At 46.8% G+C, this 26,320-nt stretch overlaps 1 protein-coding gene and 1 pseudogene across 3 annotated transcripts in view; one reads left to right on the top strand and one right to left on the bottom strand.

The window, feature by feature from the left end:
* The first annotated feature begins 565 nt into the window (after nucleotides 1-565).
* Piwil4 (piwi like RNA-mediated gene silencing 4) overlaps nucleotides 566-26,320 on the top strand; it is a 45,426-nt gene continuing 19,671 nt past the window's right edge. For 2 of the 3 annotated variants that reach the window (XM_052189732.1, XM_052189733.1), the window contains exons 1-10: nucleotides 566-680; nucleotides 1,682-1,745; nucleotides 4,346-4,477; nucleotides 7,967-8,181; nucleotides 12,128-12,249; nucleotides 14,121-14,201; nucleotides 15,304-15,501; nucleotides 16,806-16,917; nucleotides 22,560-22,683; nucleotides 25,398-25,515. In XM_052189732.1, coding sequence (XP_052045692.1) covers nucleotides 594-680; nucleotides 1,682-1,745; nucleotides 4,346-4,477; nucleotides 7,967-8,181; nucleotides 12,128-12,249; nucleotides 14,121-14,201; nucleotides 15,304-15,501; nucleotides 16,806-16,917; nucleotides 22,560-22,683; nucleotides 25,398-25,515 — 1,253 coding nt within the window. In that variant the 5' untranslated portion in view covers nucleotides 566-593. Of the gene's footprint in view, nucleotides 697-1,681; nucleotides 1,746-4,345; nucleotides 4,478-7,966; nucleotides 8,182-12,127; nucleotides 12,250-14,120; nucleotides 14,202-15,303; nucleotides 15,502-16,805; nucleotides 16,918-22,559; nucleotides 22,684-25,397; nucleotides 25,516-26,320 lie in introns of all 3 variants that reach the window. The other variant, XM_052189734.1, reaches the window with a different exon arrangement.
* LOC127690187 (sodium channel modifier 1-like) lies at nucleotides 4,613-5,249 on the bottom strand (annotated as a pseudogene).

The raw sequence follows: 26,320 nt of genomic DNA on the forward strand, positions 1-26,320 counted from the left end.
CCGCCGCCCTTTACCTGCTCTCACCTCTTCTCAGGGTACACCTAACAACACTCAGGGGAGCACACCTTATGACCTTACCACAAGCTTCCCCTCACACTTCCAGAGTGGTGTGTGATGCAACTCTATATACATTTATGATTGGGTAATTTCTAAAAACCAGGGGCAGAGAGATACATCCTCAAATGATAAAGAAATGATAAATACTGTAAGTTGGGTATTTATAGCAAATGAGAGACATAGAGGAAGAGAAAAAAAGGTATGGGGAGAGCGAGATTGAATAAAAAAAAAAGAAAGACATAGACAGAGGGGGAGGGGAGGAGGGAGGGAGGAAGAGAAGGAGAGACTCGCAAGGCCCCCACCTCGCAAGGTGCCCACCCCCGCCTAGCTTGCCCCGCCCTTCGTGCTCCTGCGCATTCTGGGGGGTCCGCGGGACCCTGCCCGCCCACGCCCTCCCGGGTTGCTGTTTGCAGCATCCATTTCAGGAAGCTGAATACTCCCAAATTCCGAGTCGCAGCCTCAACGCCTCCTTGCCAAAGAGGAAACACTCCTGTTGAGGCCGAGCAGCCCTGGAAAACCGCTGGGCACCCGGAAACATGAGTGGACGGGCCCGTGTGAGGGCGCGAGGCATCGCCACTGGCCAGAGTGCCAGGGAAGTGGGGCAGGCCCCGGGAGACATCGTGGTGAGTACTTCTGTCTGTCCTTCTGTGGCCATCCTGGGCAGCATTTTCCTCTAGGTGCATCTCTTAATTCTTTGAGGCTTTCCCACCTTTTTCTTTCAAATAGATACCATTGTTGAGACCCGGAAGTGCAGAAGGCACTGTGGCCAGGAGGTGCATAGCTGCCTTCTTCTGTCTTAGCTTTAATTCAGTTCCTTGTAAATTGTTTGTGAAAGAATGGGGAAAAAAAGGAAGAATAAGCAAAAGACAGACAGACAGACAAAACCCTGAAGTATCCTCACTTGCCTTGGTGTGATACAGTAGGTTCTGGTAAACGGTATTAGAAATCATCTCAAATTCAGATGTGGCTTAGAGTCAACTGCTGTTGGTTAAACAAACACTCGGAAGTGCGCGGCTGTTTGCTGGGTGGCCAGACAGAAACAATATTGCATAACAACGACACATTGACACATTTACTGTTTGGAGAACCTTTTAGACTCGGGCCACACTAGTGGTTTGTGATCATTTTGCCTTTGTTATCATTTAGTGGAGTTCTCTAGACTTTGCTTTTTTTAAAACAAACAAACAAACAAAACAAACAAACAAAAAAAACAGACCAAGATACAATAATTTCTTGGACAAAGAGAAGTTTCTGCAAAGAAAATATCAATGGCGTCTGTCCTTTCCTGTCTCATGAACTGGCTTTGGTTCAGTTCATTTCCAGGGATCACCCCAATGCTCAGGACCCCACTTCCATACCTTACACCTCTGGGTTATCTGGGTCACCTCCATGTTAGCATGACTCAGCTAAATGCACTTGGCAAGGGGAGCACTCCAGCTCCTCCTTAGGAGCTGTGGAGAATGGCCACCTCCCTCTTGCCTCTCAAGGGAATCTACCTCTAATGTTTCCTGCTCCTGGATCATGGTAATCTACAGTATGAGACATGATACTGTTCTTGCCGTTTGATAACGTCATGGGTTGTGAGTTCATTTAAGTCTGAGCAAACCTTCTGCCCACTTTGTAGGTTACATCTGCCAGTCCTGGAGACAGGGAGGCCGGAGGTAGGATAAGTATCATCTCACAGCCGTGTAAGTATCTCTGGGTCTGCCTCCAGAACTCCCTGGGCTCCTTCAGCCTGAGTAGCCTAAGAGGACCCACTAAGCCCCGAGACACCAGACCCCACCGCCGGCTCTGCAATCTTTCCCTGAGGGATCCTCCTCACATGTTCACTGTGGATTCGCTGGTGTCCTGGTGGTCCTCAGGACACAGGGATTCAGATGCGGAAGCCAGTCTTCTGATTCTTTCTGCTCAGCGAATAATTTTGAAACCCCACCAACTTGGAGACACAGTGTCAGAGCCCAGCTACCCTCATACTTACTGTATTGATGAAGATGACCTTGAGCTTCTGATTCTCCTGCCTCTGCCCTCCCCAACCTTTTAGTACTGGGATTACAGGGGCACACCACCACACCCATTTCATATGGTTCTGGGGATTGGATTCAGGGTCTCATGCCTGCTAGACAAGCACTTCACTAAGAGTTACATTCCCAGCCTTTGAAGAACACATTCCAAAAATACAGAGCCCAGACATCAAAGTGCCCTTTCACAGGATGGGGGAAACCAAGTAGACCCCTCTGCGTTCCTTCTCCCTTCCACCTGGACGACACATCAGTCCTCCCTGCGATCCTGGCTCAGTCTCAGGGGGTCTCGTCCGATCCAGGCCACACAGCTTGAGTTGCCTTCTCAGGTGTATTGGGTTCTGCTTGGGCTGCCAAGGGGAAGTGCCACAGACTGAGGGGCTTAAATAAGAGACATTTGTTTGCCCCTGATTCCAGAGGGTTGAAAAGAATCTGAGAACACCGTTCCTTTCATATCCCTGGGTGACACTTGTCTACCATGTCCTGTATTCTGACCATGGAGTGACGTCATGTGGTTGCTGGGAATTGAACTCAAGACCTTTGGAAGAGCAGTCAGTGCTCTTAACCACTGAGCCATCTCTCCAGCCCCCAGTCCTGGGGTTTTAAGCTCACTCTTATTGTACAGTTACTGCTGGCATCCATCTCTGGAACTCTTTTGTATCATAATATTGAAACTTATTGTTTGTTAAAAATAACTCTCCGATTTCCATCCTTCCAGTTTCTGAGACCCACAATTCTATGGTACTTTAAACTTTTAGGATTTTGTTTTGTTTTGTGTCTATTTTTGTTTTTATTTTTCAACACAGTGTTTCTCTGTGTATCACCCCCCCCCCCTATTATTCTGGAACTCTTTTTTTTTTTAAATTTTTTTTATTCGATATAATTTATTTACATTTCAAATGATTTCCCCTTTTCTAGCCCCCCCCACTCCCCGAAAGTCCCATAAGCCCCCTTCTCTTCCCCTGTCCTCCCTCCCACCCCTTCCCAGTTCCCCGTTCTGGTTTTGCCGAATACTGTTTATGTAGGTCTCACTGACCTTGAACTCATAGACCTGCCTACCTCTGCCTCCATGTGTTGGGACTATAGGCATGTGCCACAACCACCCAGCCTGGTTTGAACTTTTTAAGAATAAAGATTTTATTTTATGTGGTATTTGTGTGTGTGCGTGTGCGTGTGTGTGTGTGTGTGTGTGTGTGTGTGTGTGTGTGAGAGAGAGAGAGAGAGAGAGAGAGAGTGTGTGTGTGTGTGTGTGAGGTCAGAGGCACTGGGTCCCCCTGAAGTGTTGTGAACCACATGATGTGGGCTCTGGGAATCAAACTGGTCCTTTCCAAGAGCAGCAAGTGCTCTTAACCACTGAGCTGTTTCCCTGGCCTTGGTAGTGTGGAATTTTTAAACTGTCTAAAAATGACTTAAGATCTAGAACAGTGAGAGATAGAGATGGTCAGTTAAAATCAATCTCTGAAAATTAGACAGAGAGGTTTTTGATTGTGTTTTGTTTGCTTGCTTGCTTGCTTGCTTGTTTTTAAGTCTTCCTGAAAGTCTCCGTGTCCATGGAGAAGGGTCTGGAAGGAAGTTTGGGCAGGTGGAAGGGGCATTTCTGGACAGTACCTACAGTGAGGGACAACATTACAGGACAGATGAACTCCAAACCCAGAGGTCAGCAGACTGTTAGGTGTGTTGTTTTGCCCTAAAACCCTGCATTTTGATGTATTGAAGTTACCTTGCAAGCGCTGAAGGCATTTAAAAGCTGTACACACTTAAACAGAAGTCACTCTCATGGAAACAGACTTCTTTCAGGTTTTTTATGACCTATAGTAAATGGTAGACGTTTGTCTTCTGAAGGACTCATCTAGCATGATTGTTGCTGTCCATGCCTGGGTAGTTTCTCTTTTCACTGGGAAATGTGAGAGACTCAGCCCTTCTGTCCAGAAGTCAGGGTGGACTGTCCTAGCTTGGAACTCTTTAGAGTGCAGTCACCCTAGAGCAGGACAGGGCAGGACAGGAGGGATAGTCACTTGTTAACAGTTGGGACTGGGGGCCCACGGAGGGAGCAGTGGTCTGACCCAGAGGAGAACATATATAGCTAACACTAAGTTTTACTTCTAATTAAACATTCCCGTCCTTTTCTATAATTTTCAGTGTTGGTGCAGTCAGGAATGTGCTGGCAGTGCAGGCACATTTTATTGGAAATCCCATGTTCTGACGGTCGGTGTGGTTTTGACGGAGAGACTGCACGCAGTCTGACACACCATGTTATCTTCTTGTTTCAGATGAGCTTGGTGTCTCTTCTGGTGATGGTGAACATGCCTTCGTGGAAAGAAGAGGCAGAGGCAGACAGGACTTCGCAGATTTGGGTGTCTGTACCAGGGAGAAGTTGACCCATGTAAAAGACTGTAAAACAGGTAGCCAGCCTCTCCGTGTCACTTTTTCCCAGCGTGCTCCCAGGACCCACTGCAGTGTATTTGTAGAATGGGGGTGGGGGTGGGGAGGTGGGGGGTGGGGATGGGGGGTTTGGGGGTGGGGGGGAGAAAGGGTTATTAGTCCACCAGGAGATCAGGGAGTTCTTCTTCATCAGAGACAAATTCCACATCTTCATCTTTTATCCATCGACCTCATCCATGTGGGACCCATCCAGAGCTTCGGAGGGTGAGGTAATGGTCCAGGATTCGTCGTTTTGTGGGGCTCATGGGTGCAGAGGTCAACAGAGCTGCTGACTCTTTGGCCTTTGTCTCCCTAGGCTAAGGTTTCCTACTGATCTTTGCACTCTAGAGTCTGACCTCTGGAATTAGCAAAGGAGAATTGGGGACACAGCAACTGTTACAGTGGGGAGCTCTTGAGTAGAGCATTCTGGGTAATTGTCTGAGTCTGGGTTAGCAAAGGAGCCTCAGCTTTGCGTTCTGTCTTCAGTTCGCTCTGTTGTCTTGGATTGCGCTCTGTTCCCTGCCTGCCTGCCTTTTGCCATAGAAAAGCTTCAGACAGGACAGATGCTTCTGGCCTGCACGGTGGGCTGTCAGCATGGCCAGGGTGGTGGATGGGGGCACAAGGAAAGTGTCCATTCTGCAGCACCAGTGAGTGTCTCGTCCTCAGGGGTGTAACTAGCCAGAAGTCCCTGACTCTTTGTCTTTTGAGCACACTGAGCTGACTCCAGTCATCCCCTTCCCTCTTGAAAGACATCGAGACTGTGAGAACATGATAAACTCTCCTATGCTGCCTTCTCTCTCCTTGCTACTTTTTAAAAGCCACCAAGTCTGTGAAACTGAAATTTCTAATTCTGACATAGGTTAAGTTTGTTAAGCAACCTGATAGATACGAGTAACTGCTGTGTTGAAGGTGTTTGGAGTGTGTCGACTTGTCAGCAGCACAAAACTATTTTCCTCAAACCACACCTTGCTTAGGAAAGACACCCAACCCTCTTCTCACTTGGGGGCATAGACAGAGTCTCTGTCCCAACCCTTATCCTATGTGGGGAATCCGCCTGTGGGGATTTTAGCTCTCGAAAGGGAATCACGGTCAGTGGGAACACTTCTTCATCCAGGCTCCAGGACCCTTGTGAAATTGTACACATAGTTGTGGGCAGATGTGTCTCCTGGGAAGTAGGGGCTGTGGTTTTCTCCAGATCTGTAGGAGGCTTTGTGGCTCCTTCTTCACTGATGGGAACTGTCTGTTTGTTTGGTTTGGTTTTAATTTTTTTTTAAGAAAAGCAGAAAAATTAGAAATAAATGGTATTATCTAGCAAGCAGGTGTACAGCTGAAGTCACGGTTTTACAAGCAGTGTGCATGCAGGGTCTGTTCTCCTGTTCTGGGTTTCTCATGAAACATGCTGTTCTTGGGCTGGAGAGATGGCTGGTGGGTTAAGAGCACATACTGTGCTATCGGAAGATTGAAATTCAGGTCCCACAACTCACATCAGGGAGCTCAACAATAGCCGTAGCTCCAGGTCTAAGGATCTCCACACCCTTCTCATCTCTGTGGGCACGTGCACATGTGTATGTGGGTGTGTCTACAAGTGGTAATAAACAAATCTTTTTTACAATTAAACCCACTGCTTTACATACCTTCCTAATGCCAATATTTTTTATTCGATATATTTTTTATTTATATTTCAAATGATTTCCCCTTTTCTAGCTCCCCACTCCCTGAAAGTCCCATCAGCCCCCTTCCCTCCCCCTGTTCTCCCACCCAACCCTTCCCACTTCCCTGTTCTGGTTTTGTCCTATACTGTTTCACTGAGTCTTTCCAGAACCAGGGGCCACTCCTCCTTTCTTCTTGTACCTCATTTGATGTGTGGATTATGTTTTGGGTATTCCAGTTTTCTAGGTTAATATCCACTTATTAGTGAGTGCATACCATGATTCATCTTTTGAGTCTGGGTTACCTCACTTAGTATGATGTTCTCCAGCTCCATTCATTTGCCTAAGAATTTCGTGAACTCATTGTTTCTAATGGCTGAATAGTACTCCATTGTGTAGATATACCACATTTTTTGCATCCACTCTTCTGTTGAGGGATACGTGGGTTCTTTCCAGCTTCTGGCAATTATAAATAGGGCTGCTATGAACGTAGTGGAACATGTATCCTTATTACATGCTGGGGAATCTTCTGGGTATATGCCCAGGAGTGGTATAGCAGGATCTTCTGGAAGTGAGGTGCCCAGTTTTCTGAGGAACAGCCAGACTGATTTCCAGAGTGGTTGTAACCAATTTGTAACCCCACCAGCAGTGGAGGAGTGTTCCTCTTTCTCCACATCCTCTCCAACACCTGCTGTCTCTTGAATTTTTAATCCCTAATGCCAATATTGAAGGACTCGCTGCAGTTGGAAACCGCTGGCACAGATGATCTGAGCAGTCTAGACTGACTTCTCTCAGTCCTGTGACACCCAGCTGAATGAAATGTGCTGCCATTCACTCAAAATCTGGGAGAACAAAATTTTTCTTAAGCAAAAAATGGCATGATTGTCTCTTGCCTCTGCCAGACACATGCATGCCTCATGGGCCAGGGCTGAGGGAGCAGTTAGGTACACACACCATTCATTTCTCTACCTTAGGGGCTTGCACTTCCAGTTTCTCCATAAAAAAAAAAAAAAAGCAAAATAGTGTACGTGTGTGGTGGAAAGATGCAGACTGAGTGATTTTCTGTGAAGACAAGTGAGCAAAAAGTCCTTTGTATCCTCCTAGAGTCTGTCCTGGGGATGAGCTTGTGACATCCTCCACAAGGCCAGCTCTGCTCAGGCCAGCTCTTACTTGTCCTGCAGACTTTTAAGCTGTGAGCAAAATGTCTGTAGGGGAAGGAATTCCAGGAAGCACACATGGCCGGCGTGCACCTATAGAAACAGAAGCCTGAATCGTGCTGCTTCTGTTCAAGAGTTCCTGTTTCTTCTCGCAGCCTCTCTCTACCTCTTTGGGAGACCTGCACAGTGGTCTAACCTCTGATGGGACTTTGTTAGAATTTTCCAAATCCTGGTGAAGTTCCAATGCTGGGGATCTCCCAGAGCTTGGGAGTTGTATCATTCACGTGAGAGTGGGGTAGGTTTCCACTGTTGTTGTATGTGTGATCTCAGAGTGGTGTCCTAGACCACTAGGCTAACTGGCGGAAACCACAGAGTCCCATTCGGAGGGAATCAAGGAGTCCAGGCAGCTGTGCTCAGATTCTTCTCCTGAGGTCGGAAATTCATACTCGTTCCTCTGTTTTCTATGCCTATGTTTTCTATGCCTGTGCATAGGAGCTCACTGTAATCTCAGTGGTATCACAAGGTTGAAGTGCAAGCATTTATCCCATACTACAGATCAGAAAACCTTGCTTTATAGCAGCCACTGTCCAGGTAAAATTTAAAAGTATGATGAACATTAACATGGTGTGCTCTGCCGGTGAAAAACATCTTTTCTCTTCCCCAGGTTCTAGCGGAATACCTGTGCGGCTGGCTACAAATCTCTTTAATCTAGATTTACCCCAGGATTGGCAACTGTACCAGTACCATGTCACATATAGCCCAGATTTAGCCTCTCGGAGACTGAGGTCTGCTTTGCTTTATAATCACAGCATACTCTCAGACAAGGCAAAAGCATTTGACGGTGGCAGCCTTTTCCTCTCAGAAAAGCTAGACCAAAAGGTACAGTATGGTTGGTACTTCACAGTCTGTGTGTGTGTGTGTGTGTGTGTGTGTGAGAGAGAGAGAGAGAGAGAGAGAGAGAGAGAGAGAGAGAGAGAGAGAGAGAGAGAGAGAGAATTAATACATGGCTTATTACATATGTGCAGAGAAGATCATTGGCTGTCTTGACGATTTGAAGGATTGTTTCCCTGGAGTTTTGCACTGTCCTGCTCCCTTGCTTGAGAGCTAAAAGGTTTCTTAGGATGTCATCAGCCATGCCATGCTCCAGCAGGCTAATCATTCAAGAGCTGCAGATTCTTAAGACAGCTGTCCTTAGAAACCTGTCCAAGCAGGTGAGACCTCCAGAGTCACACTTCCGTGGCACACTTCCGTGCACATTATGTATGCATTGACTGGCTGCTCTTGACCCTGTGTGGGCTGCCTGTGTGGCCAGATAACCACACCCGGTCTGAATGTAGGGCCACCCTTGCTTTCATACTATCACTAATCATAGGAAAGAGGAGTTACTGATGTCAATTCTAGGAGTGTTTACAAAATGGGACCATTGACATAGTTAAATGTTTAATTTACTTAACATCTTCCCTTATCCCCTCTTTTCAGATTTTCAACATTATTAGTCCCCAGACAGATATCAATATGCATGTTCTCTCAATATTCTGTTTTAAAATACGATTGGAGCTCCTAGGAGAAAAAGGACCAGGTTTTAAAAAGTTAGTAGAACAGAGTTAGATCTCCGATGCTTCCAGTCAGAGTGCTAAGTCAGTGAGCTCAGCATTTTTAATCACTATAGTTCCAATAGCATCCATTAAAATTGATACATTATAAGCAAGTCTTCACGCTTTTATCCAAGAAATGAATTTATGAGCATTTCTCTGTCTTGTGAAGCCCTTGAAATGTGTGACACCAAATGTCAGATCTGGTGGCTCAGGACATCCGAATCTGTGTGTTTAGAAACGTTTCTATTCACCCTTCAAGACCTTTGTCCAGTGACACATGAGTAACATGGAACACATCTTCTTATCCTTATGTAGTGTACTTCCAATGACTTGTCAGGATTAAGATCATCTTGTTCTTAGAGTCACTTTTATAGCGGTAGTTGGGCAATGTCAGTGCTGTTGGAAGTCACGTGTATGTCACTGGAATGCTCCAGTTCCGTACATGCCAGGAACATGTTAGCACTGCTTGCCTCTGTCCAGAACTAGTGTGTCGTATGTGTTAAACACATTTGCATGCTGAGGACAGAGTCCAGTGAGGAGGCAGGTGACAAGATAGGCTGTAAGACAGAGCATGTGACTTGTCTGGGATGTTGGCCTCCTTCCCAGATTGAGTGACACTGGCTGCGGAGAATTGTTGCGTCCTGTTTGATCTGTATCCTGATGCTGTTGCGCATCCTAAGGACAAACAGTATCGCTCTGCTCACCTTTCAGTGGACTTGGGCATACTCCTGCCAGTCCCCATGTTTCTAGGGTGCGTGTTACTTACAGTTTGAAGAGTCTCTTTGAGTTACATTACCCTCCTCCTATCCAAAATTCTGGAAGTTGCCTTCCAGCTGCCTCCTGGCCTTCCAGTATTTTCTACACCCTGTGTGCTGGGAGGTTCTAGCATTAACATCTGTTTGCCACCTTTGTGCACATATAAGGAGCCAACTGTGTTCTTAGTGGGGTGTTAGCACCAAGGAGGAAGTAAAGATAAATACAACAGGGATAATTTTCTTTAAAAGGTTTCCAGCTTAACATCAGAGTTAGGAATAAACACAGTATGAGGCAGGATGACACAAACACTTAGTAATAATTAGTATTGAATCAGTATTCTTATTATACTGCATTTATTGAATAAGTGTAGAGGTCTGTGCAGGGCAGGTCTTCAGATCAGCGTCACAGGACTCTCCTGTATGCTGCTGTTCTAGCCGACTACCAGACTGCATCTGTCCCCCTCTGTGCCCTGCCAGGCTCTTCAACAGGACACCACATGTTCTAGCCCTGTCACTCAGAGAGCTTGAGGATCTTACCCCACAGTCAGATCTCAGGGCATGGTGAAAAGCGGGAGCATTCCTAGCAGGACACTTGGTGAGAGTCAGGATTGGTGTCTTAGGGAGGACCTCTGGGTCAGAGAGATGGACAGTGGGGCGGGGCCCTGGCCGAGTGACAAGCGGAGGGGGGGGGGCAGGTTTGAGAAATGATTGGCCATAGAGGTACAATTAGCAGGGGGTAGAAGGAACCCTGGAGGTACAGAGACCTTTAAATGTGTTTTGAACACTAAAGGTAGGAAGAAGAAGTTCTTTTTTTGGAGCAGAGAAACACTGCAGGAGACTTTCCCTTCACACCTTGCAAGGAGTGGAAAGACTGATGGAGTCTCCTGGGCAGCGTGTCAAAAGGGCTAGAATAGAGAATAGAGATCCACAAGGCTGTTCTCTGTTGGACCTTTGTGGAAGCATCTGGATTCGCTGCCACTTTAGAGATGGTGGGGAAGCCTCCAGCGCTGAGGCAGCTTCCTCTGGGTCACACAGTAGACTGTCAGAGGCAGCCGCCACTGCTGGCTCTAAGCATGGCAGCATCAGAGCAGCTGAAATCACTCAGGGACGAGGGCCTTGCTCAGGCGGTGGGGGAGGGGATGAGAAATGTGCCTGTGGAGGTCCCAGCCTGGGAACTGGCTGGGGCTGGTCCAGAAACAGATGGCGGAAGTACAGGAGCAGTTGGTGTTTGCTGAGGGGGGAGGGAGGGGGTGAAGTGTTTGATGTTGGGAAGCTGTTGAGAAATACAGCGTTGCCAATTCCTTTCAGCTCTTCACCTCACAGCCATTGTTGTCACATTGTCTGTAATCCCCGTGGGGCTGGGAGCAGGATGTCCCTCCTACTTCTGCTTATAGAGGGCTTATCCTGACCTTGGTGGGGTCTCTGTAGCTGTTGCCATTTCTGTGTGAGTCATCTGAGGCCAGGAATCTCCTTAATGCAGTATCCCATGCTGTGTGGAGGGACAGGTATGCAGTCCAGATCCTGATATAAAACTGACCCTCTTAACTAGAACAGAGGCAAGATCATGCAGAGGCTTGAGAACAAGCTGGCTTCTAGTGAGAACCCCCAACCAGTGATTGATATTTATTGACTTAAGTTGGGAATGCATGTAGCTGAAAAAACCTGTACTGGGCCTTACCTGGCTGAGAGGGTTTTTTTTTTTCTGTTTAAAGATTTATTTTTAATTATATATGGTGTGTGTGTGTGTGTGTGTGTGTGAGAGAGAGAGAGAGAGAGAGAGAGAGAGCACGCACGCGCTCAGTAGAGGAGGGCCCCAGGCAGTTGTGGGAAGCCCAGTGTGAGTGCTAAGAACCAAACTCCTCACAGAAACAAGATGATTTCAAACCATCTCTGCAGCCTCTGGTAGCTTAGAGTCTTCTTTAGTTGATGACCCAAACAGAGCCTAGCCCCGTGGTCCTTACATTGCTAAAAGATTCTTTCTAGTCAAGCTCCACGGCTTTGCCAGCCCTTTGCAGACTCTTAGTAAGAGGATGACCTTTCCCACCCCAGCCCCTGTGTTTTTTACCACCCCCCCCACCTCCCCACCCCCCCACCCCTGTCTCTCTCTTCCTCCTGCCTTTCCCTGGAGGACTCCCCTCCACCCCGCAGGTTTCATGCTTTGTGAATATGCTCTTGGAAGAATTTCTCGGGAATTCATGACCTTGGAAGGGGCCAGACAGTCTGCCTCCTCCTAAATGCAATCTATGCATTGCTTTTCTATACGTCCGTCGGTCCGTGGGATTTTCTTGTGGGGATGTCTTTAGCAGACGTTTGGCTTTGATCCCCAGATGTGGATCGGATTGTTGCACACGTTGCACCTGCAGCTCTGGTGTGGTCAGTGCACGTGCATCAGCGTTTGTGTTTATACACTTTATAGCGTTTGTGTTGCACACACTTGAGGATAAACCGTGCCTCTTTCCTGCCTCTTTTCCCCAGGTCACAGAACTGACAACTGAAACTCAAAGAGGTGAGACTGTAAAGATAACTCTCACCCTAACGAGCCAGCACGGTTCAAACTCTCCTGTGTGCATTCAGTTCTTCAATGTCATCTTCAGAAAGTAAGTTGCTTGCTTGACCTTTCGGCATACAGCCCGGAGATTAATCAGATCACCGGCTGTGCTGCATGGGTGCGTGCCAGCAGCAAGATGGGGCACCATCTATCTCAGCCTCTCTTAGGCCAGTAACTAGCCTTATCCCAAAGTTAGGCCACGATACTTTTAGTCTTTCATTTCCCTTGTCCCGCCCCACTCTGACCCCAGCTCCCTGTTCACTGAGTAGGAATTAGCCAGATGGTGGAATTGTTTCTCCACTTGCTGGCTGGTTTGGGACATACATGGCTGTCACTAGCTGTGTGCTGCCTTGATTCCTTCTCTAGCCCCATATCTGTCTTCACTGAGTGAGTGGTGGTGGTGGTGGGGCAGTGGTTGTATGTAAGCTTTGATGGTTTTTTAGAATGGACTGAGAGTCATGTGGTCCCCGGTTACCTTCCGGATGGAGGGATTTGACTCAGAATCCCTGTCCCCTATTTACACTTAGTAAAAACAGATTTTTTATTGGTAGGGCCTAGAGGTGAAGAAACCAGAGAAAGCCACACACACACACACACACACACACACACTCTCTCTCTCTCTCTCACGCACACACACACACACACACACACGCGCGCGCGCGCGCCCACACATGTGTGCACGCACACATAGATACACACTCACACACGCACACACATGCACACGTGTGCACGCACACACAGATACACACACGCACACACGCGCACTCAGATACACACACGCACACACGCGCACACGCGCGCGCGCACGTGCACACACACACACACCCATCACAAGTAAAGGATCTAAAGAAGGCACACAGGAGCCACATAGCACTGTGCGCGTCAGGATGCTGCATTCAGAACCCTTGTTATAGAGATGCCAGCCACACTTTTGCCCCTCAGCAGACTGAGGGGGAGAGAGTCAGGAAGTTTGGGGGCTTTCCAGAATATCTGGGCACATAAAGTAACTTCTTCCTCACACGGCATGCTTTATTCTACTGTTAGTCAAACGCTCGACCCCTTGCGCCCTAGTGAGGGGGCGCTACCAGCTGGCCGTGGAAGGTGCTTTCCAGTGTCTTTTACCACATCACGCCTTGCTCACCGCAGCAGCGATGTTAACACAAACCTCACCTTACAGATGGGAGACTGGCTTCTGCGACAGCTGTTGCCAGATGTGCAGAGTGCACTCAGTGTTCTACCTCAGGGTGCTTACCTTTCCCCAGGCACTGGACACCCCCACCCGTTCCCAGAGGTGACCAGGGTGGACAGTTGATGAAGATGGTGCCACCACGGTGTGAGCACCCAGGGAACTTGAGTGGTTTATGAAAAATGGCCTCTTCCTTCCGAAATAGGGAGCAGCCAGTCAAAAGAGCCCCGTGTGTGGCGTGCCTGACTGTTACAGTTCCCTGGGATCATAGTACACAGAATCGACTGTATTACTGTCGTTAAGTGTTTAAATGGGTCAACATTATTTTAAAGTATGAAATTATAGTTTGCACAAATATATACTCACATATGTTTACTGTTTGTTCTGGCTGTGCATACTTGCCGTAGTGTGTTGGAGGTCAAAGGTCAGCCTCCTCCATTGCTTCTTTTCTCCGTTGTTTGAGATGAATTCTTGTTGCTAGCTGCTGCTTACGCCAGGCTCACTGGCCATGAGCTTTAGAGGGCTCCCCTGTGTCTGCCTCCCGTCTCCCCATAGAAGGACTGGGATTATAGATCTGTGCTACTGTGTCTGGCTTTACTTGGCTTCTGGAGATCCAGCCTCAGATCTTCATGCCCATGGGATGAGCCCTTTATTCGCTGAACCATCTTCCCAGCCCCCAAACGTTGAATTACACTGTTGTGAATATTACAAAGATTCCAAAACTATACTTCCAGGATCTTCAAAAAGTTGAGTATGTACCAAATTGGACGGAACTTCTATAAGCCTTCAGAACCAATGGAGATCCCCCAGTACAAGTAGGTTGGCTTACATTTTCTGTTCCTGTGAAACAGTTAGATATCAGTGACACTCTGCCTCCGGTGAAGGGTGGAGTGTCTGGAATATGGAATGCGATGGGTTTTGTAATTTTCAGGTGTTCTTTTGTTTGTTTTATTTTGTCGTGGAGAATGGTGGGAAGCCAGAACTTTGTGTTCTTCGGTTAGTTCATTAGGTCATAAAATTCTAGAAGGGACTCAGAATTCAGCTTTCTGTGGCTAGTCAGCAGTAAAAGCAGAATGTTTCATTCTGAGACACATCTGGTCCTGTCCCCTCGCTGAGAAGGAGGTCAGCACTGTAACAGTGAGCTTTGGCTATACTGCTTTGGGTCCCAGTAGACTGCACATTGAAAGAAACACACACACACACACACACACACCAGCTTAGTTTTAAATGCCTTGGCTGCCTCAAAGGCTGGGCACTCCCGAACCTTCCCCTGCACCTCAGGCCCAATGGAGGAAGTGGCCAGTGGCCACCAACTGGAAAGCTCACGCAGCTGGTTGACTTTATCTCCTTCCGCTACTGTGCCCCATTGTTAGTCATAGCGAATCTGCCCATTCCTCTCTGTGTCCTCACCCTCGCAACTCTAAGGGTGTCCAGCCATTGGCCGTTGGCATCTTTATTGATCCATCAAAAACCGATTGGAGGCAGGACCTTGAGTGTTTGGATATGCAGATTCACGGTTGAATCAAAGCATTAGAACCAGTGCACAACAAGCACAGCTAGGGCATCTGACCGAGGTCTTGGTGAACCCCCTACTGCACCCAGGGCAGCTCCCGCCAGAAATATAGTGTCCGAAGTATCAGGGCTTAGTTTGAAATTCTGATTCACCAGAATTTTACCCTAAGTCTATGTTTAAAGAAACTCCCAATGAAAAAAAAACCCAATGCTTTCAGCCTATATCTGGAAAAAAAGACACCAAAGAAAAAAACAAAAACAAAGCAAAACCAAGAAAACATCATCACCTCGGGAGAAGTAGGAAAAAAAATGCTCACCATGTAAGACTCTTTCTAGGTTTTTCTGGCAGTATATTTTTAATATTAAAATTATTGTTTTGTTGTTGCTCTTTACTTGTTGATGAAGATTGTCCCTATGGCCTGGGTTTACCATTTCTGTGTCCCACTTTGAGAGCAAACTCCTGTTCAATGCTGACGTAAACTACAAAGTCCTCCGCAATGAGACCGTTCTGGAATTCATGACTGATCTCTGCCTCCGAACTGGCATGCCTTGCTTCACTGAGACATGCCACAAACAGCTAGTGGGGCTCATTGTCCTCACCAGGTAAGAGTTGGCCCCGGATGGTTATCTAAGACAGACATTTATGAGTCTTTGGGATCCAGAGTGTTCCTACCACATTAGCTAGAGTACATGGCTCGGTGTGTGTGTGTGTGTGTGTGTGTGTGTGTGTGTGTGTGAACCTTATATATAGAAGGCCTGCTTGTTCCTTAGTCACCGCTGACTTCTGGGCCATCCCAAGTCAACATGACTGCCTGTGCTCTCTTGCCATCTTGTACCTGGCCCTCAGTAGCCTGCATTTTATTGTACCAGTACCTATGCCTAGCGCTTAGTGTCTGGTTTCCCCTTTCAGATATCTGCCTCCCCAAACCTTGTTCCAAAGCACCTGAGGGCCCCGTGTCCTCTCTGTTAGAACCGTCCGCCCTCCTCTGTCCACTGTCTGCAGGGCTCTGCTTAGGCCCTTCATGGTCATTGTACTGTGTTACGTGAGAGGTGTGCACTCCACAGCTGTCCCCTTGAGAGTCTTCAAGCAAGCTTCTAGGTTTATGGCTATAATTTGCCCTCAGTGATCACCGAGCCAGACCAAACACTGGCAGGTTAGGCATCTTCCTGGGGTCGCCAAAGCTTGTCAGAGACTGATTTCCTTTCTGGACCATCCCATTGACTAGCCTGGTCTGGACTTTGATCTTAGCAGAGGGGCAGCTCGGCTGGTCTCCCCTTGCCAGACACAGGAACGCTTCCTCTGCCATTGCATGTACATTTTAATACACTGGCTTACTGCGCTCTTTCAGAGACACCTTTTACGCTTTTGAGCTCTGGGAAGCCTGCCTTGGGGTCTCTGCTGCAGGCCAGGGCACAGGAGAGCAGAGTGCTGAGAGGGAAGGGGCACTTGGAATTGCCTAACCCATTGGTTCTTCAGTTTTGCTAAAGGTCAATCCAAGGAGAGAGGTTAACATGGGAATTGTGTGATTGGCCAGCTGTGTTGATATTTGTTATAAAAGTCTGCCTGGGAGTTGATAGGTGACACCAGGGGAGGGCATGGAAGCTGAGTGGAATTTTATCGTTGGGACATTTGACAATGACAAGAGTCTAGCCGAGTCAAACACTGTGGAGTATGGCTTGCTGGCTCTGTCCATTGGAGTGTGGAGATCTTCCCGAGTGCTGAAGAGTTCACACTCTTCTCCGTTGAGAGCTGATCATGCTGCACAAAGATGTGATTATGTGTATAGTATCTTCCATCATGTCAGGCGTGGATCTTGTATTTTGAATTTACTCAAGATTGTGGTGTGGTAGCCATGTGACGTAAGGTGATTTGGCAAAGTGCTTTCTAAGTGTCTCAACTTTACCAGATACAACAACAAGACATATCGTATCGATGACATTGACTGGTCTGTGAAACCCACACATGCCTTTCAGAAGCGGGACGGCTCAGAGATCACGTATGTGGATTACTACAAGCAGGTAGGAGTGCCTCCTCTGTCTCCTTTCTTAGCCTAGAGACAGCCTTCTCTGTTTTAGTCACTTTTCTTGTGGTTGTGACCTCTACAACAAACAACTTAAGGGGGCCCTGATTTCATCTGGTTTATGGTTCCAGAGGATCCTTCTACCATAGCGAGGAGGCCAGAAGCTGGCTGGACACACAGAATGACCGGAAGTGGACCTGGGCTCACTCAAGACTGCCCCGCCAGCCCCAGTGACCTACTTCATTTAGCTTCACCTTGTGCCGCCGTCTAAAACAACACTTCCGGCTGGGTATCAAATGTTCAAATATAGGAGTCTGTAGGGGACACTTCAGATATATAGACCACAACACTATTCCTTCCAGAAACTTCCCCCTCACTGTCAGGGCGAGTCTATGTCACACATAACTCATTCTCTTGCTTGTCCCTTCACCACCCTCATTGTCTCTGGCTTGGCTAAGATCCTCATTCCGTTTCCTATTTTCTTTCTTCCTGTAGTGATTGGCCTTAAGATCATATCTGATCAAGTCACACCCAAACTTTGAGGTTCCAGGAGTTTATTGTCCTAGGAGTCATTTGTAAACTTCCTCATGAGGTTCTGGTCTGGCCACAGCAGTCTCACCCGCTCTCCCTCCCATACTTACCCCCTGTGCTCTGAAGTACTGGTCTTTCATGACTCTTGACTCAGTTTCTCCCCTTAGCACGTCCTGCACATTCTTCTCCTTCCTGGATAGCCCTTTGAGCCAGGCAAGCATTGAACAACCTTCAGTTCACAGACAGGCAGCAAGTCCCCTGGTAGCCTGTGGTGCCAATCCAGGAGGCTTGCGTTCCCTGAACTCAGCCTCATTGTCCTGGGCAGGGCATGAACAGTCTATTCCCCCCCCCCAATGTTTGTCTCAAGTCATACTTTGAACTATTTTGGGGTACCTTGGGTTATCAGCTGAGTTCTTTCCCACAGCAGAAACTCAAGAGCAATCTTGCTGCCTCTGGAAACTCCCTGTTCATTTATTACAATTCTGTGGCTCTTCCCCGTCTGGGCTTCTGAAAGAAGTGTCTTCCCTGTAATCATTGAGATCTCTCAAATCTCACAGAGGAATTAAAAATCAAAAATGAGACTTGTATCCTTGGTCCTCACACATCTTTTGGGAAAGTGCTTTCTTCCTTAGTCACTTTTGGAAAATGGTTGTGGTGATTCCAAGTCCTCAGAAGGTCTTCCTTCCTGAGATGTCACTGGTCGTGCATCTGGCTTTGTTGTTACAGAAATAGCTCTGTGAAGGTCAGAACCGCCCAACCTTTCTCAGCCTAAGCAGCTTTCTGTGGCTTTCGTTTCTCTTATTTGTCAGTAATTATTTTGTTTTTTCATGGGTAGATAATTATACATCTCCATGATGTAGATTTGGGACATTTATACATCGTGTCCCTGAGATCATTGTAATGAATGAAAGAAATGTGGCACAGAAGGGGACAACACAACACAGTTCTTCTTTGGAGTAGGAAATGGTTGGGTCCATGGACTTAGCCAGTACAATGGAGGTTGCCGGAAGCCACAAATGACAGTAGAGAGAGATGTGAGAGACTGTCTGATGGAGAAGGCCGGAGGAATGCGATTCTGGTAGTCCACGCTGACAGAGATGTAGCTTGCTTTTGGCTACTTGGCGGGTTCTTCTTTCTTCCACTGTTCTCCACCCTTTCAACACCCCAACACTAGTCAGGAGAGAAGAAAAGGATAAAGAGGAAAGGAAAGAACGAGATCCCTGAATAAAGTCCGGGGCCAGAAAGGCTTGATGCTGTTATTAGACTGCTTGGAGCAAGCTTGATCTTCACTATCAGGATACCTATCTTTTTGGTCTTGTCTCTTCTTTGTTCCAGACGACTTAACAAACAGAGACCAACAGCAACCAACAGCCCAGCAACCTCTCAGGGCCCAAGCATTTATATGCCCTCTGAAATGTTCCAGGATTCCAAATGTCACACAATCATAGAAGCTCTTTGCAGCTCAGAAAATCATGTCCTTTCTAGAGCACGAGGCAAATCATAGTCAGCTGCTGTGGACAAACTGACGTAGCCCCATCTCCCACACCATCTCCCAAAACTGGGATTAAAATGAAAACATATTCCCATGATACTTCTGTGTTTTGCAAAGAAACCAAAATTTCGAAATTGTCACTATGGGGAAAGGCTGACTGCAGTTAACACCGTGTTGTGTATCACGGTGACACTGATCTCTGAGAACATGGCCTCCTGTCTGACTGCCGTTAACAACACTGTGTTGTAGATTACAGTGGCACTGGATCTCTGAGAACATGGCCTCCTGTCTGACTGCCGTTAACAACACTGTGTTGTAGATTACAGTGGCACTGGATCTCTGAGAACATGGCCTCCTGTCTGACTGCCGTTAACCACACTGTGTTGTAGATTACAGTGGCATTGGATCTCTGAGAACATGGCCTCCTGATGACCTGACCCCTTCCTTACTTGACCCCTGCATCACATCCGTAGTGGCTTTCCTCTCAGGCTCAGGTTGATCTGTGTCAGTCTCTTTTGACATTGTCTTATTCCTTCTCCCCAGGAACCATCATTCACTATGGCCTCCTGCAAGGCCGCTCTCTGCATTGTAGTTTGAGACTGCTCAGACCCGGTGGGTTTGCCTTGCCCCTTGTCTTAGGGTTTCTTTGCTACGATGAAAAACTGTGACCAAAAAGCAAGTTGGGGAAGAGAGACTTTATTTAGCTTACACTTCCATATTGCTGTTCATCATCAAAGGAAGTCATGACAGAAGTCAAACCCGGCAGGAACCTGGGGAGGCAGGAGCTGATGCAGAAGCCATGGAGGGGTGCTGCTTGCCCACTTGCTTTGCTTTTTTTTTTCCCCCTATAAAACCCAGGATCACCAGCCCAGAGATGGCATCATTCACAATGGGCTGGGCCCACCCCATCAATCACTGATTAAAGAAATACCATACAGCTGGATTATATGGAGATATTATTTCAGTGGAGATTCCTCCATTCAGGAAACACTACTTTGTGTGTCAGATTGATATTAAGACTAGCTAGTATACCTCCATTCCTGCATTAGACTAGCCAGTATACCTCCATTCCTGCATTAGACTAGCCAGCACTCCATTCCTGTATTAGACTAGCCAGCACCTCCATTTCTGTATTAGACTAGCCAGCACCCCCTTTCCTGCATTAGACTAACCAGCACCCCCTTTCCTGCATTAGACTAACCAGCACCTCCATTCCTGCATTAGACTAGCCAGCACCTCCATTCCTGCATTAGACTAGCCAGCACCTCCATTTCTGTATTAGACTAACCAGCACCTCCATTCCTGCATTAGACTAGCCAGCACCCCCCTTTCCTGCATTAGACTAGCCAGCACCTCCTTTCCTGCATTAGACTAGCCAGCACCCCCTTTCCTGCATTAGACTAGCCAGCACTCCATTCCTGCATTAGACTAGCCAGCACTCCATTCCTGCATTAGACTAGCCAGCACACCCCCTTACTAACTAGCACACTCTTTACCATGTCCTCAAAATTTTATTTGCACAAGTGTCCTGTGGGTGTCTCAGTCAGATATTCTTCACTCCCCTATTTCTCCTTAGGATTGTGAGTCTCAGCTGGAAAATTCTTTGCCGTCCTTTTCCTCCTCTTTGTCACATTCATATGCACCAGTGCATCACCTCCCCATTCACATGCACCCTGCACCACTGCATCACCTCCCCATTCACATGCACAATCCTGCACCAGTGGATCACCTCCCCATTCACATGCATGCTCCTGCACCAGGGCATCACCTCCCCATTTACATGCACGCTCGTGCACCAGGGCATCACCTCCCCATTCACATGCATCCTGCACCAGTGCATCACCTCCATATTCACATGCATCCTGCACCAGTGCATCACCTCCCTATTCTCATGCATCCTGCACCAGTGCATCACCTCCCCATTCGCCTGCATACACTAAACTCAGGGCTTAGGAAGGGGCCTGTCTAAGCTCACTGCTGTGGAGTCGTATCTCCTTTGTGGTGTAGTGTAAGCAATGCACACAGTAATGGTGCATCCAGGACCTTTAGCTTGATACCTTCTCGTTGTGAACACAGGTAGGTAGGTGGTAGAGACCCTTGCTACCTTCCTCTTCTTCACCTCTAAGAAAAATATTTGAAAATTCTTAGAAAATTTGGGTTGGGGAGAAGGTAAGATCTCACTTAGGAGAGCCACTTCTGGAGTGCTATGCATTGAATAGAAGACTCTTTTCCCACGTGGCCTGGGCGTGGGGGGCTGTTCTGTAGGATTCTGTTACCCTTGAGTGCTCGCCATTCTTGGACTCTGCCTCCTTCATGAACCCCCCCCCCCCCCCCCCCCCCCCCCCCCCCCCCCCGGCTTACCGGCTCAAGCCTGGCACCCTGTGGTGTAGCACTGAGTTAGGGTTAAATCCCAGCTCTGCAGCTGTGGAGCCTTCAGGAACCATGCTAGGTCTGTCCCTGTGTAGATCATGTAGTTACCAGAAAACCAAAGACTTTCTCTTCTCTGTGTCTACCTCAGTTCCTGAGAGGAAGAAGGTATTCCGGGCACCTATACTGCATTAGTGAAGTTTCGTAGAGACTCTTGATAAAGGCTTCTCTGAACATCTCCTCACAACATTTGCCATGCTCACAACTGTAATATTCCTGAATTGGTTTTAATTCTTTAAAAAGTCCTTTTGGGACTGGATAAAAGTTTGCATCTAATGCCCTTAAGTTTAACTGTGATGATCAGTAAAACATAATTCCCTCGTATTTTATAGATTATAATTTTATAATTCTCGTCATGTCATTAGTCATACTGGAAGTTAGTATGAGTTATGATTTGCCTTTGGAGATAAATTAAAGTTTCGGAAGGGGAGGGAGTGGAGTGTGACCATACAGCATTGAGAATTCATCATAAACCACACCCGGTGTGGGCTCTACCTGCAGTCCTGTGAACTTCCTGACATTCTCATTTCATAGCAAAAGAAAAGTGGACAGAAGAGTTGGGTATCGAATTCCCATTGTCAGTTCTGGGCTGCATCTGCTTCTCTGATAGACAGGGCCAGAATCAAAGGCTCTTTTGTTCTTCAGAGAAACTGAGTACAGTATAACCTTGGCCTGCGCTGTGTGTGTAGACATAAGGTGATTTGAGATGGTTAGAACCAGTTATTTAAGCATGGGGTGTGTGCTTCATTTATGATGTGTATACAGACAGCTGAAGGCTGTTCTGACTCTGAAGGAAACCCAGAGGAATTAAAAGCAGGGCAATTAAGACTTAACACTGGTGTTGCAATAAAGGGCCAGTGAATAGCTCAGCAGTACTCTCCCTGCTGCGCCTGAAGGGTTTGACTTTGAATTTTTAGGATTTAAATAATGGAAGAAAACAATGGAGTCCATAATTTTATCATCACATAATGAATTTACACACACACACACACACACACACTACACCACACTAAAAATGTAATGTAAAAAATAAAGGATAATTAAAGGTATAAAAAGATGAGTCGTGGAAAGTAAGTGGTAAAAAGATTTTCTTAGCGACTCACTCGAGGATTTGCGCTGCTGGTAACCAGGGATGCCCCTCTGCTCTGTATCCGCATTTGCTACCCCGTCATTAATCTTGTATTTTACAGCAATATGATATCACCTTATCTGACCTAAATCAGCCAGTGCTTGTTAGTCTGTTGAAAAGAAAGAGAAATGATAACTCGGAGCCTCAGATGGTCCACCTGATGCCGGAGCTCTGCTTTCTCACAGGTAAGGTTATGTGTCAAGCTCTGCTGCCCCTGGCCCCTGCCTCCCCACCCCCCACCCCTGTCCCCTGCCTGCTTCCCCCCTCCCCCCCCTCACGCGCGCTTTAGCTGAACACCAATGTGTTCGTGTAGCTGGTCACTTAAGCAATAGTTTGGCCAAGTAGGAGGATAAAGTGCCCTTTGGGTCTTTTCTCTTGTGCATTATTCTTGTAAGCCCGATGTCAGATCTGCCTCTGGATAATTTCTAGAGGCTGAGAGGCCTTTTTGCTGTGTTTTTGAAGTTTACTAGTAGAGGAAATCACAATATGACCTTTGGTGGGGGTGGGGTGTGAACACAAGGCTGTTTTGTTAGAGTGAGATCAGATTGACTCTTAGTTTCTTCATGTACCAGTTTCTGAAAAGCAATTCTCATTATATAGAAGAGCCCACCAGAGTGAGTGTCAATACACACCAAATCATGGATCCTTCCTGAGTGTTGATTCACACTGTATGGTAGAGTGAATCCTGCCTGAGTGTCAGTACACACCAAGTCACGGATCCTGCCTGAGTGTTGATTCACACTGTATAGTAAAGTGAATACTGCCTGAGTGTCAGTACACACTAAGTCATGTATCCTGCCTGAGTGTTGATTCACACTGTATGGTAGAGTGAATCCTGCCTGAGTATCAGTACACACTAAGTCATGGATCCTGCCTGAGTGTCGATTCACACTGTACAGTAGAGCCTGCCTTAGTGACAGTGCACACCAAGTCATGGATCCTGCCTGAGTGTTGATTCACACTGTATAGTAGAATGAATCCTGCCTGAGTATCAGTACACACCAAATCATAGATCCTGCCTGAGTGTTGATTCACACTGTATAGTAGAGTGAATCCTGCCTGAGTGTCAGTACACACCAAGTCATGGATCCTGCCTGAGTGCTGATTCACACTGTATAGTAGAGTGACTGAATCCTGCCTGAGTGTCAGTACACACCAAGTCATGGATCCTGCCTGAGTGTCGATTCACACTGTATGGTAGAGTGAATCCTGCCTGAGTATCAGTACACACCAAATCATAGATCCTGCCTGAGTGTTGATTCACACTGTATAGTAGAGTGAATCCTGCCTGAGTGTCAGTACACACCAAGTCATGGATCCTGCCTGAGTGCTGATTCACACTGTATAGTAGAGTGAATCCTGCCTGAGTGTCAGTACACACCAAGTCATGGATCCTTCCTGAGTGCTGATTCACACTGTATAGTAGAGTGAATCCTGCCTGAGTATCAGTACACACCAAGTCATGGATCCTGCCTGAGTGTTGATTCACACTGTATAGTAGAGTGAATCCTGCCTGAGTATCAGTACACACCAAATCATAGATCCTGCCTGAGTGTTGATTCACACTGTACAGTAGAATGAATCCTGCCTGAGTGTCAGTACACACCAAGTCACAGATCCTGCCTGAGTGTCGATTCACACTGTACAGTAGAGCCTGCCTGAGTGACAGTGCACACCAAGTCATAGAGCTTTCTGAGTGCCTGCAGTGCTGTTAGCAGTATTCACATGATTGACAGCCTGTGCTGCATAAAGTACTTACATCATAAATAGTTGTTTTGTGGACAGATAGCAGTGGAGCCCAGTGTCTAAAAGGAGGGTGTCATTCTCAGTGGTTTTCTGATTTGGAAGCTCTGCAGATCTGACTTGTAGCTTCTGACCACATTACTTTATTGAAAACTTGAAGTGTTACTAGCCCTCCCCACCAATAAATAGAAATAAGATATGCTAAGAATGAAAAACACAGGCCAGATTCTGAAGGTTTGGTATTAAAAAATATTAACTGGGTAATATTTTTAAATATACATTTCATTTTAAAATATTGATATGTTTGATATACTGGATTAAATACTTAATACTACTTGAAATAATTGCACACCTATCAATTTGCCTTTTTGACAAACTTGACTACTAGAAAACTTTCATTTTAAGATTTATTTATTTATTTGTATGTGTATTTATTTGTAAGTGTATTGGTGTTTTGCCTGCATGTTTATCTGTGTGAGGATGTTAGATGACCTGGAACTGGAATTACAGACAGTTGTTAATCACCTGTGAGTGCTAGGAATTGAACCCAGATCTTCTGGAAGAGCAGCCAGTACTGTTGTGTTTCTGGTGCCCAAGAAGGCCAGAAGAGGCTGTTGAACCCTCTAGGCATAGAGTTGAATCCTCTATGGCTGTGGTCGGCCGTGTGAGTGATGGAAATCAACCCTGGGTCCTTTGGAAGAGCAACAAGTACTCTTAACCACTGAGACATTTTTGTAGCCCAAAACTTCCTTAAAACCAAAAGCAAAAACCAGTTTCACTTTGTAATCCATACTGGTATTGAACCCTTGAACACCATGATTAGAAACAGCTCTTAGAAACTGTTTCAGTGGTTCTCTGTGGCTTCTATTCCCTGGTGGTTACATATCAGATGTTTACATTATGATTCATAACAGTAGTTACAAAGTAGCGACTGTTGTGGTTGGGGGGTCACTGCAACACGAGCAGCTGTATTAAAGGGTTGCCTCAGTAGGAAGGCTGAGATCCTCTGTGTTCCAAACTCCTGGAGCTTGCGCCTCTACCTCTCAGTGCCCTCCCTGCAGGGGTGCGTCTCACTGATTTGATTGGAAAGCATGCTTAAACAGGGCCAGCCTCTGTCTGTGTTCACTCTACATCCACCTTTGCTCGCCTCTGCCAGGCCTGACCAGCCAAGCAACCTCGGATTTCCATCTAATGAAGGCAGTAGCTGAACACACTCGGCTCAGCCCTGTGGGAAGGCAGCAGCAGCTGGCTCGCCTTGTGGATGACATCCAGAGGTAGGAGCCACCAGTAGACATCACATGTGCCCAGCTTGGGGCTGAGTGTGCAGGACTGGATGGATTTGATGATATTCTGTTCATTTGTTGATGAGAATGTCTAATCTTGCCAACTCAGAGCAAGGGCCTGTGGGTTGGAAACACCCACGTCCAACAGTCACAGCTGACGACAGGCTTTGAACAGGCACAGCCCTGTTCTCTTCCAGAGAACAATTACGCTCTGGGTACAGTTTTGAATGAAGAAGGGGTTTCTGGTCATATTAAAGACAGAAAATAGAAACAAACAAAAACTCCAGACTCCCCGGATCCCGGCAGGGATGCACTCTCAGAGCCTGGGAATTCCACAGAGCTAGATAAACACGATCCCGGCTCTGAGGCTCCTCCTGCCTGCATCACAGTTTCTTGTGACTTGTGAGGAAAGTTCTTCTCCCTCTGCCTTCCTAAAGCTGAGCTGATCGGTATTGTGAGCCTGTGTGCTGGGGGTGGTGGTGAAATATGAGATTAAAGTAATTCCTTACCACCTCTTAACTGTTAATGCGGCTGCTAGACATTGTTTTTTTATTTTAATATTTTTATTATGTTCAGCACAATATATATTTTTATTTCAGTCATAAAAATGATGGACATGTTATTAAATGAACATAAAAAGTCTTTTTGCTTGTTTGTTTTGTTTTTAGTAGAGCAAAATCTTGGTTCTTACTGTGGTACAAACCCAAAATAAGAACAATTTTTAGGCACTGGAGTTCATTGTCATAAGGCTGTACTTCAATGTTCCTCACATTCCCAAAGAATTGTACCTCCACAG

The sequence above is a fragment of the Apodemus sylvaticus genome, chromosome 7 (assembly GCF_947179515.1).
Source record: "Apodemus sylvaticus chromosome 7, mApoSyl1.1, whole genome shotgun sequence".
In the NCBI taxonomy this organism is placed as follows: Eukaryota; Metazoa; Chordata; class Mammalia; order Rodentia; family Muridae; genus Apodemus; species Apodemus sylvaticus.